The sequence below is a fragment of the Hippocampus bargibanti genome, linkage group LG01, assembly GCF_051943395.1.
Source record: "Hippocampus bargibanti isolate YZ-2025 linkage group LG01, ASM5194339v1, whole genome shotgun sequence".
Taxonomy (NCBI): domain Eukaryota; kingdom Metazoa; phylum Chordata; class Actinopteri; order Syngnathiformes; family Syngnathidae; genus Hippocampus; species Hippocampus bargibanti.
The window spans coordinates 32681722-32696148 of record NC_142734.1 but is presented as its reverse complement, the minus strand read 5'-3'; the positions used below and the strand labels follow the sequence as shown (position 1 = coordinate 32696148).

Sequence of the window (14427 nt, the reverse complement as noted above, 5' to 3'; positions counted from 1 at the left end):
CACCACGGCTGGCGGAGTGATCTTCGGCGGAAGCACACGACCAAACGGCACCACAGGTTAAGTTACCAACAGTGCTTATGGAAGGTGACTCTCCTTCCATAAGCCATCAACGACCATCAAAAAGGTAAATAAAACTTTATTACATTACATTACAGTCGTCATGTAATGTGCGTCTCTTTCCAAACAGCAATTCCCTTTGACCTTCGACCTCTAACGCTATTCCATCAAGCCATCAATGACCATCACAAATGTAAATAAAGTGACTTTATGATACAATGCAGTGTATTTCTTTCATTACAATACAATAGCATTTATAATACATAGAATAAGGTATGTTGTGTGTAGTTTTCAGGCTTATTTAGTTGAAAAGTATATTTTATGGAAACCCGGGAACGGATTATTCCAATTTTAATGGTTACCTATGGGATTTTTTTTTTTTAGATACACACTTTTCGCCTTACACACTCTGTCTGGGAACCAATTAAGTTCGTAAGTTGAGGTCTCACTGTATTTAACTTTATATTTAACAAACGTTTTATATTCTGACCCACGTTTCTTAAACAGCCCTAATATGTTACAGGAGTACCCCCTCGCTCCAAATAAAAGACTACAGTAATAAAAAAACAATGTAAGTGAAACTATGACAACGAATGAGAAAGTTCAACTTAATTAAACCTTCCGTGGCGTTAAATTGACCCTCAAACCTAAAAAAAAAAGATTATGAGGGTAAACCTACTCCCTTTAATACCACATACTCAGCCAACCTGATCACACTGGCAATAAAATAAGCATATTTGCTATTATTTAACAACAGTGGCAAAACCAGATCGTTTGGCGACGATGTTGTTTTGTATTATTTGTTTTCTCCTACGATTCTCGCTCCTATTTGTACAGTTACCAAATGGGATTTATTGCATAGAGCGGTTGGAGATGAAAAGTTGCCTTTTTAGCCCCGTACCATACACGTGGCGAGTGAGCAGTTTTTCTTATAATGTTCATTATCGGTGTACATATACCCACAATACTGCCACACATACATACAAATTTAAGGAACAGAACAATATAGAAGTGACTTTGAGATTTGTCTTTTTTTGTGGCTGTTTTGTATCAACGCCGGGCAGCATGCGAAGGTCCCCGGCGAGCATTCACACGGACAATATATAACACAAGTTTCAGTTTCTGCTCATCAGATTTGGCCTCGACAGTCTGTTTGTTTTTGCTGTCGTGTGGCGTACAAGCAAAGCGCAGATCCCACAATGTGGTGCAGGAGCATCACGAGCAGGAGGGAGGGTACTGACCTGAGTAGTCTCCATAACAACTGAGATAGGTTGTAGGTCAGGGGGTGATAGAAATAAAAAAGATTTATGGGTCCTTTTTTTCTACCTTTTTCAACACGATTTTCAAATGTGCTTTCATGTGCGCCGTGCACATTCGACTTGAGTGAAGATTTAAGACACATACTGATCGAGTGCGAGGTCTGAAATCGGGAGGAAGTGGCAGTACGGGGCAAGGTTGGACCAACGTGACCCCGAAAGCCAACGCATGATGCCAAGTCTGGCGTCTACTTCTTCAATGCTTCTCTGCTCTTGGCCGCATCGGTGGCCCATGGCTAGAGACGTCCCACCGTGAATAGCAGGTCGGTAGACCGTATTAGTGGGCCACAATTGGGGAGGGGTTGTTAAATTTCTTCAAATGCTAATTGCTGAGCGCCAAATCACTGATAATTTCGACAGACATTTTTTTTTTTCAAATGACACACCGTTGTGCTCTTGACCATCTCGCTCCCTTAATTCTATTGCTTGACTATCGTTCAGAATTCCACGACTATGAAAAAAATACAATAAAATGAATTAAAGGGAGCTTGGCAACCAAAATGACAACTAGAAAAAAAGGTGATGATTACAAAAATAGAAATGAATCTCATTGCTAGCGGACAAAAATAAATAAATACGAAAATGACGTGTGTTCTTGGATGTCGTCAAAAAATAATCCGCTTTCACGTTAAAATAACATACAAATAAATAATTAAGGCTGCGCTGGTCACGGAACAAAATAACAAACCAAACATGGGAAACAGGGAACAACACTGACAGAAAATGTCATACTGGCTGAAATCCATGTGGCTTCCCTCTGAATACAAATTCTTACAATTTTTTTTATTGTATTATTTTTTTTTTTTAGTATCCCATTTCATTCCTGTTTGTGTAGTTGAGTTCGGATGCATCTCCCAGTGTCTTTATGGCCTCCGTTTAATGATGACCGACAGTGAAAAGGTCTTGGATGTAAAGTTCCATGCATTCCACATTCTCCATCTTGCCCCTTCCACTTTACCCTTCTTGAAAGACATATTGAGGAGATTCGTGGGCTTGGGGGATTTACAGAACAAAATCAAACGAAGCGCGGAAGAGGAGTCACAATCTGGAATGTAGATCGAAAGAGAACGTCGTCGTTGACATTCGTCATTGATGCGTTTCTCTGAACTGGGCACGTGAAGAAACAAAGAAGTGGTCGGTACCAGAAAAACCTGCCATGCACTTTTTCGACGTCCCTTTTTCATCTTTATTCTTCAGATGACAGGAAGAGGAAGAGGAGCGAAATTGCTTTGTTGGATGGGAACCAAGCACGCCTAAGTCCCCCCCCACAGTAGCACGCGATGAAGTTGTCTGCATACATTGCATCATTCATCTTCTCTCAGTCATGCTTGTGGCTGTGCTGGATCCACATGATTGACATGAGTCAAACGTGACCATTTGGATTGATTGAAGACCCCTTGAATGATCTGTGGAAAAGTAGTAGTTGTTTTAGGCAAAAGGCAGAACGATGGATAGCACTTGTCATTCACAGTTTTTAGCTTTTGGGTGCTCAATTCTCAGCTTGTATTCCCCGTGTTTATGTGGGTTTTCTTCGGGTACTCTGGTTTCCTTCCAAACTCCAAAAACCTGCATCTTAATTTCATTGAAGACTAAGCTAGTCTCAGAAGACTGTTGGTCGATATCATTGTCTGATGACCAGTCAGCTGGAAATTTTCTTTCTTGTAAAATTTACCACTAGAAGTGGAAATATTTTTACATCTTATGTAGAATATCAATAAATTCGTGTTCGTTTATGCACAAAAGATCAGCAGTTTGGAATTCTTACCCAACATGATGTGAAAGTAACCATAAGCATAAAACCAATGTACTGTGTATTGTATAGTACTGTGGAATGGCGGATGGACATGGCATAGAAAATTGTGTACGCGTGCCTCAAAACAACTGAAAATTAACATAATGATTATAATTTCTTTATTTAATTTTACAAGAATGCCAATTTTCTACTCATGCAATCAACATCATCATTGAATTTTAATAAAGTCCACATCCCAATTTGCGAATTTGTATAAAGACAATGAGCAATGGCTTTAAAACAAATTTACTTTGGACAAAAAGACCGGCTCCAAAGTGCAAGTACTCACTTGCATGCTTGATGCTGCACTTCGCCCGCTCCTTCTCTTTCTCTCTCCAATGGAATGAAAAATAAGAGGAATGTTGCAGGTTTGTCTGGTACAAGGTCTCATGGCTTAGAGATTTTACATAGTCCTGCAAAGGCACAAATGTCACTTGTTACACATTCTGTCATTAGATTGTGTTCGCCTATTTGTCGGTGGTTGGTATCAGCAGCCTTCATGAGTACCAATAATTTGAAATAAGATTGATCGGCAAAGCCATCCCGAGTAACCTATTTACGAGTCGGCCTTATTCAATCTGTCCGGGGCTTCCTGGTGCCTGTGGGTATGTGGATCAGGCTGTGCCAACTGATATACAAAGATCCCACGTGCGATTTTTAAAAATAACAAATGGGCCATGATTAAAAGAGATTCAAATAATTCAAGCTTGACTGAGCATCCTCGGGGGGGATGTTGCCTCTTCACTCTGCACCCACTTGACAGTTCATGTTTAATTAAGACAATTAAAATGCTACCTTGAATTTGAGGAACTTTAGGCCGCCCAAACCAGAATAAAAGGAATATGTACGTATATCATTTCAGCATTAACCTGTGTTAAGGTGTTGAATGCATTTTAATCATATGTTCCATTTTATTACAGCAACTCCCAAAATGATTCCAAAATCTGTGGTGGGAGTTCTTTCCTAAGATTCTAGAAATGTTGTTGAACTGATTGAAAATACATACAATGTAAGTTTATTTTTTTCTCTTCTTTTTTCTCAAGAGAAAAAAAAATGTTTTGTTCAAAATGTTTCATCATCTCTCGATTGCATTTCCAGAGAATGTCCATTTGAGAAAATAGTCATATGAATTTAATTTAATGTAATCTAATAAGAAGACTGTTGAAAATTTAGCTTGTGATTACAGGCAAAAAAAAAGTAAATTAGCAAAACCAAAATACACACCTTATATTTAGCACTTTAGAAGAAAGAGGTGAACTTCTTGCCAAAGCCAGATATAGCTGGGAAGGATAAAAGACAACTTTTACATGAAAGCGATGATTCAAGAACCATTTGAAGCATACTTGGCGATGAAATCAAATGTTGATGAGTGTACAATCATGCAATGAGTTGTTGGCTTTACCTTCTCCGAGTTTGCCAGCCTGCTCAGCAGCTCCTCCTGGCAGAATCTTGGATAACATGCTGTCTCCCTCCATGCCCGGCTGCCCCATTGCCGCACTGCCTATGCCTCCGGGTCTTGGAGCAGCTTTGGAACCTGCCGGAAGATGATGACGATTGACAAGGTGAGGAAGAAAGGAATCGATGCCATGACCCAATGTACCGATCTGGTCAATTTCATCCTAAATACCACTCGTATGAAGTTGTTCAATTTAGAATTCAACAGGCAGAATAAAAGGCCATGGTATCAGATATTTGAGAAATATTATCTCGAGCGATTATCCTGTAGTGTCGAGTGTGTAAGTGATTTTTTTTATCCACTCGAAAACAAATTCGGATTCACGGTCGTAAATATTCAGTATTTTCCACTGTAAATCCTGATGTGTGTGCGGTCAACAAAGCAACTCTGTGATTGTAACACTAAACAACAATTGGAAATCAACACAAATGGAGGCAATTGTTTGGATGACATTGTTATTTATTATGTCATCCACCACGATAAAAATGTTTGCAACCAGAGGGAAACCGGCTTCCCAGAATTACGTATGTTCTACCGTACAGTATTCGTAATAACACAAATCTAACTTTAATAACACAAATAATATCAGAGGTTCATATCTGGATGTGTGAACATCACCTATGCCTGTGAGTGGCGGTTGAGCTCCTTTTGAGGCCATGACGGGTGCCGCCTTCGCCCCGATGGCCGTTGCTGGAGGAATGTCAATCTTTGCCTGCAGCGAGAGAACTTCTCACTTAGCAACATTGCTGAATATAGCAGAGGATGAATAGCGTCTACCCCACATCCGTTCTGAATTGTACACCACCTGGGTGTGAAAATGGAAGCTGTTTGTTCATAGCGCCAGAGGAACAACTTAATGGCGTTGTTTGAGTCAAGTTCTTCCACCACATCAAACTCATCCAAGCATGCACTCATTTTGTGCAATGGGGTGGGAATCGGAAAGCCCTCACCCGTATGGAACCATACAGGCATTCAAAATGACGATGTCAGGTACATCGAGAAAGTGATTTCAACACCAACTCCATCCTGAGAAAGGCCCAACAGATGATGTACTTCCTGAGGCTGCTCAAGAAGGACGGCCTGCCACAGGAGGTGCTAGGACATTTCTACACGGCTGTCATTGAATCAATCCCGTGTTCTTCTATCACCATTTGTTTCGGGGCCGCCACAAAAATGGACAAAATCCGCCTTCTCTGGACAGTTAGGACAGCGGAAAAAAATCATTGACACTGCCCTACTCACCCTCAAGGACTTGCACACTGCGAGAATCGAAACAAGGGTACGGACCCGCCGCACACTGCACAAGTTCGGCGGGCCGGATTAAAAAACCTAACGTATGTGGCCCGCGGGCCGTAGTTTGCCCATGTCTGCTCTAAACAGTAACCCAAATGCATCTCTTTGCAATTTTTTATGATGATACTAGTGCAGCGTGTTCTACCGAGACAAATTCCTTGTGTGTTTTATATACTTGGCCAATACAGATGATTCTGATTGCGATTCTGACTACTTTTGATTATTTAATAGATTTCAATGGTCTCAAGACTTTTGTCTACAATATAGTGTAGCTCCCACAATGCACTGTGCTGACCGAGAGCAAACCGTTTCAATTTTATCAACATCTCAAAACGCAGGCCAACAGAGCAGAGATAAGGAAGCAAAGAGGAGAGATGCAAATGCAAAAAAAAAAAGACACAAAAGACCGTGCAGGGAGCCAGGAGGAAGGTGACAGTCAAAGCTGCTTCATTGCTCTTGTGTTGTGACAGCTCATGAAAGCTAATGGAAGCTGAAGTCAAAGCAGGAAAAAGTCTGCTGAGTCATGAGCAGTGTTTTGTGTTGTGCATTGTCACATTTTCCAGACACAGCAGTAAAATACGGACCTTCTCATATAGCTATTGGTTTCCTGTACTCACCATGGGGGCAGTTGTTGTTCCCGTGGGACCTGTCTGCCTGGCCTGTCCCATCGCTCCACTCGCTGCTCCTATTTGTCCGGGTTTGGCCTGGTTCTGCCCCACCCCCATGCTTTGACCTTGGGCTGCGGGCTGTGGCTGAGCACCAGTGGTTGTAGGGGGCCCTTGGTGTCCCGGCCTTGCCGTTGAAGTTTGGGCTTGCTGTTGGAGCTGCGTCCTCTGTCCTGAGACACCATCGTTTTGGGAAACCTGGCCAAGTTGTCGCCCGGAGCCTGTAGGAACCTGCAAGGCCCTGTCCCCTTGAAGAAGAGCCAGACCTGGAAGTGCCTACACATTTTGTATGGGGGAGCGCAGGAGGTGAGAGCTTAAAAGCCTTCTGTTGAAATGTAATCTATACCAATTGTTGGAGGTACTGAACCCAACCAGTCCAAATGCACATTCACCGAATCATTCATTCTTCATTCAGAAAATATTTTTGGTACAATATTTTATCAAACTTTTCAAAGACAAGAAGTAAAAAGTACACAATTCCCCCCATGTACCTGTTGGCTGGCCTTGCATGTCTACTTGTTGCTGAGACTTGCTGCGTGATGAGCGATGTGGATCCCCTTGTCTTGAAGATCTCTGACTTTGATGGTGGCCGGATGGATCCCGAGAGTAATCCGACGAGTGGTAGGCTCCCGACCTAGAATCGCCACGTCTTCCTGATGAAGAAGACCGCCCTGAAGGATCGTGCCGCATTGACAGGTCTTTTGGGTGGCTCTTAGAGGACCGGGAGGATCTTGATTCATCTAAATGACGTGAAGAGGACGAGTGTCGACTTGCGCTGCCATGATGTCGGTGGTCGCGGTTGGACGAAGAGTGTCGTCCTCCGTGGCCGTACTCATCCTGCGGCCACAGGTCCTCCTCGGGAGGCTCCTCATAATCGTGATAGGTGTGTTTGACACCATGACGACTCCTTCCTGATTGGTGGCTGCCGCCGTAATGTCGAGAACTGGAACGTGGCTTCTCAAACCAGTCTGTCTCTTCCTGGCCCAGATGGTAGGCTTTGGAAACCGAAAGCAGATCACAGTCAATCTCCATGTCGTTCGGAGACAGCGGCATGCAGGCTGAGAAAAAGAAGGAAGACCACCCACATGCCAAAGAAAAGTATAAGAAAGAGAAGACACGGTAAATCAAAATACTACATTAATACGCATGCAAAGAGAACAATTTACATAACTTTTACGGTACAAGACTATAACTTCAGTAGATTAAATAAACACTGCAAAAATGTCCAACGTGATAACATTAACGTTTTAGTTTAAGGTTAAGCCAATCGTGCTGGTTAAAATAATATGGCGAGTCCTAAGTATGCAAAATCTATATGTGGTTGAGGTTGTCCGTCCAAAATGACAATTTGACTATTTTGCAGTGCAACCAGAATTCAGAAATGAAAACATGTATAAAGTATCAATGCAAAAGACAGACACACGATCACGATAAATCCCTGTAAAACAATTTGCATTGGTGACGTGCAAAGAAGACCTTCCAAGGGAATCAGAGTGGTGCGAACGAAGAAAACGACCACGCCGGAGAACCATGCGTGTACTGGACAAACAGATGACCAGACGGACAGGCGGAGGGACGGACAGGCAGGCAGACAGACAGACAGCAGTCCACTGCAATGAGAGCTCCAAGTAACTCTCAGGAAGAAGAAAACATTGGCATGCAACAGCTAGCTCTGCCTCATTTTCTTCTCTTTCTCTTTTCTAGGCCTATCCATTGGGTGGGTGGGGGACATTTAGATAAATGGTGGGGGCAGTAGTAGGTAGTGAGACCGTGGGCATTCAGCTCCCACAATTACCTTCACTGTCTGACACTGCACAATGATAATCGTCTATTATGTATGTATCATCCGACTTGTAGACATGGGTCCGGGGTAGGTCCCGTATGTGGTCTTGCACATCTGGCAAAGAGTGACTGGAACCATACTGGCCATAATAGTAATGGTATCTAGTGCTGCGGCTGTCATATGGGTCGGGACCTAAGCTTGATGATCGCCCGGAGCCCATGAATCTCCCCAGGGGACTGAATGGGCTCTCCTCTTCAGAGTACTGCCTGGTAGGGTGGCGCCCTCGACTATAGCCAGATCGATAGGGTCGGTCATCCCTCTCATATGATCTGCTGCGGTACCCAGAGTAGTCTCTGGATGTGATTTTGTCCATCCCGTAGCCGGTGGAGCGAGAACGGCCACCGGAAGTGTAGTAAATCCTGTCGTCCTCCTCTCCCATTGATCCAAAGTATCGACTACCATGGGTGATGCCACTTCCAGTGTCATAAGTACTCCTCTTGAAGCCGTAGTCCTCCATCAACTGCCGTCCTCGGATGTGGGAGGTGCAACCTCCACCAGCTGCTGAAGAATAGGCGGCCAGGTCTGCCTCAACATCCCGAGCCTCCTCAATGGGGGAAAATTTGGAGATTTTCTGCTCCATGCTGCCCAGTTTCCTGTGCTTGCTGCGTTTGGTGGACATGACAGCAGGAGCCAAAAGGCTTCTGGGGGACGACGATTTCTGCACCCCAGATCGAAAGCTGCCATGTTTGTAGTCGTAGTCATAGTAATAGGGAGATCCCCCACCCATGCTAGTGCTCACGCTGCTGCTGCCTCCTAGAGGTCCGTGCCTGTAGCTGCTCTTACCCCTGCCATGGTGGTCGTACAATTCTTCCTGCATCGCTGCCTCCTCCTCGGGTGCCCTGCCATACATGGTGCTGCCAGTTCCCCCACGCGTCGTGCTGCCAATGGTGCCGCTGTGGCCATGGGTGTCGCCAGGGTATCGCCCCGTGCCGCCGTGATGCATTATGTCCCCGGTTGTCGTGCCCAGCCCGTTTTTTGCCGTCAGCTCACTTACATCATCTATCATCATGTAGTTCCTTGGGATATTTTGTTCTAAACCTGGTGCCCCGTACATGCCGTCTGATGTACTGTATGTGGAGGGACTATCCATACCATGGCCATAGGCATTGGAAACTGTTGACGTGTACTGTCCATATGCGCCAGCTGTTGTTGTGTACTGGCCATACGAACTAACTGTTGTTGATGTGTACTGTCCATAAGTGCTGGGTGGAATGGTAGAAAACCCACCGTAACTACTGGAAATGGTCATTGGGCCATAGTTGGCCATGGTTGTGGTTCCAGTGTATTGACCAAAAGAGGCTGTTGAACTGGAATAGGAGCTGTCCTGCGCTGTGGTGGTCACCACGACTGTTGGATTGCTGATTGTCTCATAATTGGTGGGCATCTTGTGCTCTAGATCAGCCAGTGACGTTTGCCTGGGCCTTCCTTGATGTACTGTCAAAATATCTGTCTGAGATTGCCCAGGGTAAGGGGCGCTCTGGCTGGGGTAAGAGGAAACAGCACTCGGATAGGGTGAGCTGTGGGTGGGGTAGGGGGGCTGACCAGGTGGTGCGGGCCCAAAACCTGTGTGCCCTGGATGGGGCTGCGGTTGTGGTGCACTTGGTAAACCTATGTCTGTTTGGGGGTACGGGGGTTGCGTTTGGGGGTAGCTGTGGGAAGAGAATGAGGTTTGAGGTTGGTAGGATGGTCCGGATGGGTGAACATGACTCTGGAGAGGAGCTGGTTGTGGTAAGGCCTGGGACTGAGACACTGTGGGATAAGGAACCTGGTTGAATGTTGAGGACTGGAAAGGTAAACTTGATTGAGTTGGTGCTGCCGGTTGGCTCTGAGGGTACTGGGAATGGAAAGATGATGTGGGCGTGTACTGAGCGGCTGTGTTCAGATCATTGCTAAACTGGCTGAGGGGAGCAGTGCTTGGTCTTGTTGTCAACAGTCCGTTGGTCTCATGTGATGCAGCTGCAGCTGCCAGTCGTAGGTTATTCAACTCGCTATCAGACATATAATCCCGAGCATCACCCATACATCTCAGATAAGCAATATCCCTCCTCTCTCTCTCCTTGACCAACGTTTCTTTCCTTTGGTGTATCCCTAGTTCCAGGTATCTCAGCTTAGCATCAATCTCCTTCTCCTCTTCCTCCAGTTCAGCTTGCTGCTTTCTCAGCTTTGTTGATTCTTGCTCCACTGCCTTCAGCTCATGTGTGAGGTCTTTGAGAAGGCTGGCTTTGGCAGCTAGGCCAGACCTAGAGCTGGGCTTGAGGCTGGGCACGGATGGCAAGTAGACTTGTTGGAGGGCAGGTGTCATCAGAGGCAGATGAACCGATGCAGTCGTCTCTTCTGGAGGAGGGCTGGGCAGGGTTCTCTTGACTTTACGGAGCAGCGAGCTCTGATGAAGAGCTGCAAGCTGGAGGGCGAGAAAGAGGGTGGGGTGGAAGAGCAGTGCAGTATGCGGGGGAGACAAAGACAACAAAATATGAAAAGGAGTACAACAAAAGATGAAAGGGTGTGATTATCAGGATGACAGGAAAGTTGTTTGGCAAGATCAAATATCAAGAACATAATAGGGCAAAAAATACATGGGATCAAAAGGATCAAATTGGTAGCAGAAAATAAATAATGTGATGATGTTCAGGGTTATCGGGGAACAAAGCATACCAATGGAGTCAATAAGGAAAATGAATACAATTAGGAACATAATAAGAATATTGATTACAATGGTATGATATATGAGAATGAAGGAAACAGATATCATGGACAGAAAGAAGGGTAACTCGAAGAATAAGTTCATGGAAAAAAATATTAGGGAGACATATAGACAAGACGACAAGGACAACAAGAAACAAGAAAGGGGTTGTATTAGAAGACATGAGAAAAGAACCAACCTAACTCAAATAAAGGCATCAATAAAAATGTGAACGTTATATGAGCAGAGTATCTTTGAATTCCGTACTAACATGATGAAAATTGGAACATTTCTGGTGTGACAATGTAACAATGCCAACAAGATATATTTTTTCTAAAATGTCTTTAAGAATCAATTTTCCAATTGGCCAAATGTGTTTTTTTTTCCCTTGTTCGTTGTCTTTATTCTCATAATATATAACTTTACTGTTGGACTATTACAGATAGATTCAGTGACCTGGAATGCTTCAATATTTGTTTCCAAATGACAACTTTGAGATAAATACATTCTTTCGGACCACCATTGTTTTAGCAGCTGTGAGACGTCCCTCACTTTTGTTCTCTGTAATTTGTTCTCTGTCAGAGACAAGCTCCAGTTTCTTCGTTTTTTCCCAGCAACCTATCAAGCATGGTGATACAAAAGTTTGGCTTGACCCCGCTATGAATTAGGGTGTTTTAAATGCATATGATCAGGTATCATCAGAATAATATGATTAGATTTGGATTCAGATCATATCAAAATGCATACGAAAATCAAAAACATTTTAAATTTGAGCATTTTAATGTCTGACCTAATCTGTTCCATTCGATTTGTGCATGCATGTCCGAAAGAAAATGACATCTCTACAGCTACTAAATTTATAATTCTTCATGGGATTCTCTGACGACAAATTGAGTGACTTTACCTGGTTCTGGAGGGCTTGTTGTTGATAGAGAGCCAGTCTAGCTTTTGTGTGCTCATCAGTAGTAGGACTAAGAGATTTGGGATCTGACATAGATCTTTGGGCGGTCTTGATTGGTCTGGGCATGGAAGGATGTCGTTGTGGGGACTCTGCTGTGTATGCTTTCTGCTGAGGTGTGACATGGGCCTTGTTCAGCCTCTCACTTGACAGAGAATTCTCCAACAGGCGATGAGGTGACACTGGTGAGACAGGTGAGTAGAGGACCTGTGGGGATTTTGGGACTGTCTGCTGCTGCCGGATGATGCTCGAGATGGACTCATTGTGCAGGTGGTTGTTGGGCTGGTAGTTAATGTCGAGCGGGTCAGGGCGTCGGCGCTCAAACTTGGCTGCATTTGCTGTGATATGTTGCTGCTGCTGGCGCTGCTGTGTCACAATGTCAGTGGAACCAGATTGTTGCATTCCGCTGCTCGTGGAGGAAGAATATGGGCTCACTGTGGTTGGTATGCTTAGTTGCGGAGCGACAACACCCTGTGACTGGGCTTCAGGGTCGGTCTGGCATGCTAGTGATTGTCCTTTTTTTGTCCGTTCAGGTCCTGAGATGTAATGCACAATCTCTACTTTATTTGGATCTGGTAATGTCACATGGATTGCTGGCGAAACTCTTCCGAGGTGCTCCATTTCGGTTTGGCAGGACATTTCCCTGCTGGTTTGGATGGCTATGCTGGAGGATACCGTCTTGGAGGTGCTGGTTTTCGTGTCAGTAGCAGCAGTGCTTGTGGCAGTTCCGCTGCCAATTGCGCTGGATTCGGAATGTCGTGAGGAACGAGATCTTCGGCGGCGGACGGGCTGCCCCGTTTCAGCCTTGTCGTCATCATCATCTGTCTGAACTGAACAGTCCACGCTGCGACCGCGCCGCCTGGTTCGATGACGCATCATGTACCTTGTGATGGAGAGAAAAAAAATCAACATTTTCATTCCTTAAGAGATTTTTTTTCCATACAATTTCACCTTGTGTCAGTGTTGTTCTGTCATCAATAAACACATTTTTAACCTCATGCAAATGAGCCAATATTTGTTACGTTGACAACAAACATGTTACACAGATGTTACATTCTTATTCATGACGGAAATGTAAACTGTTTGCCTTATCAAGGTGCCCTGAAATGGTTGCCTCATAGTCACAGGGAATACATTGTTGCAATGAAATCAATTATCGTTTTACGTGTACAGTGATACCGTCGCTGATGAACGCTTCAGCTCACGAACTTTTTGCCTCAAGAACATTACATTCGCGAGCATAGATTCTCTTCTGAACAACTATTTTTTGGCGGATGAACCACACCACACGGCCGTACAGCGCCACAGTGGCTGAGGGACTAGTTTTCGGCGGACGAACCAAACCACATTGTCGAACAGTGCCACGATGGCTGGCGGTCTAGTTTTCCTAGCGTCCTAGTACCAGTACGCTAAGTCTAACATTGCTACCTTACAACAGGTGTCAATTAAGAGGTTTTTAATTAGCAAAAAGGATAAAGCGTCTCCTTCTAAGAAGCAAAGAAGAGAAGCCACACCGGAGATTGAGTTACCTACAGTCATTATTTTAGGTGTTCAATTACCTGACATGTTTCGGCGTATACTTCCGCCTTCGTCAGAGTGTTACGGATGTTGTAGTGACTAATAATACAACTATTAAGGCTTATTAAGTGGAAAATTATGTTTAATGTGGACCTGGGAACGGATCATTTTCATTTTAATTGTTTCTTATGGCACATACATGTTCGGAAGACTTTTCGTTTTTTTTCACACACACTTTCTGGGAACCAATTATGTTCGTGAGGTGAGGTATCACTGTATTTGAAATTGCTGTGTTTGGTCTTTTTAAAAGCTTTAAAATAAAACATGTGGCAGATTGACTATCAATTATTCATAACACAGAGGATGCATTGACATGTTTTTGATTTTTATGTAAATTAACACACAATATGTTCCAATTAATATTTTGTACATTCCTAATACACAGATATTGACATTCACCTCTCCTCCCCATCTTCATCATCTGTCTGCACACAACTGTCCACATTCCTGCGTGGGGAAACATGAAAGACCACGCCTTCTCCGTCCAAGCTGTCTCTGCTCAGCCTGGTCATGGAGTTGTGCTTCCTCATGTTGGTATGGTTCTCCACGTGCTGCTCATGGCTCCTCAGACACATTTCTGAGGAGGAGTTGGGGAGGGAGCGAGATCCGATTTGATGGTCCATATATGGGTGTAGAGGCTGTCCATTTATATCCATCTGCAAATGGAGATCAACCGTGGTTATTTGGCATCACTTGATGGCAGGTGTACAACAACCACAGACTTTCTTCACAATGTCAGGTAGGCTGGAGTGCAATGTAGTGCTACAAATGAGCGTTCTGCAGGTAACC

The 14427-nt window shown here is 44.2% G+C and overlaps 1 protein-coding gene across 1 annotated transcript in view; it reads right to left on the bottom strand.

Moving 5' to 3' along the window:
• Positions 1–514: 514 nt before the first annotated feature.
• The window catches only part of bsna (bassoon presynaptic cytomatrix protein a), a 58411-nt gene continuing 44498 nt past the window's right edge, over positions 515–14427 (bottom strand). Inside the window, 11 exon segments of the mRNA XM_089011646.1 lie at positions 515–2779; positions 3455–3578; positions 4390–4445; positions 4568–4699; positions 5240–5333; positions 6532–6808; positions 6810–6855; positions 7071–7637; positions 8375–10823; positions 12007–12943; positions 14038–14294. Coding sequence (XP_088867772.1) covers positions 4405–4445; positions 4568–4699; positions 5240–5333; positions 6532–6808; positions 6810–6855; positions 7071–7637; positions 8375–10823; positions 12007–12943; positions 14038–14294 — 4800 coding nt within the window. The 3' untranslated portion in view covers positions 515–2779; positions 3455–3578; positions 4390–4404.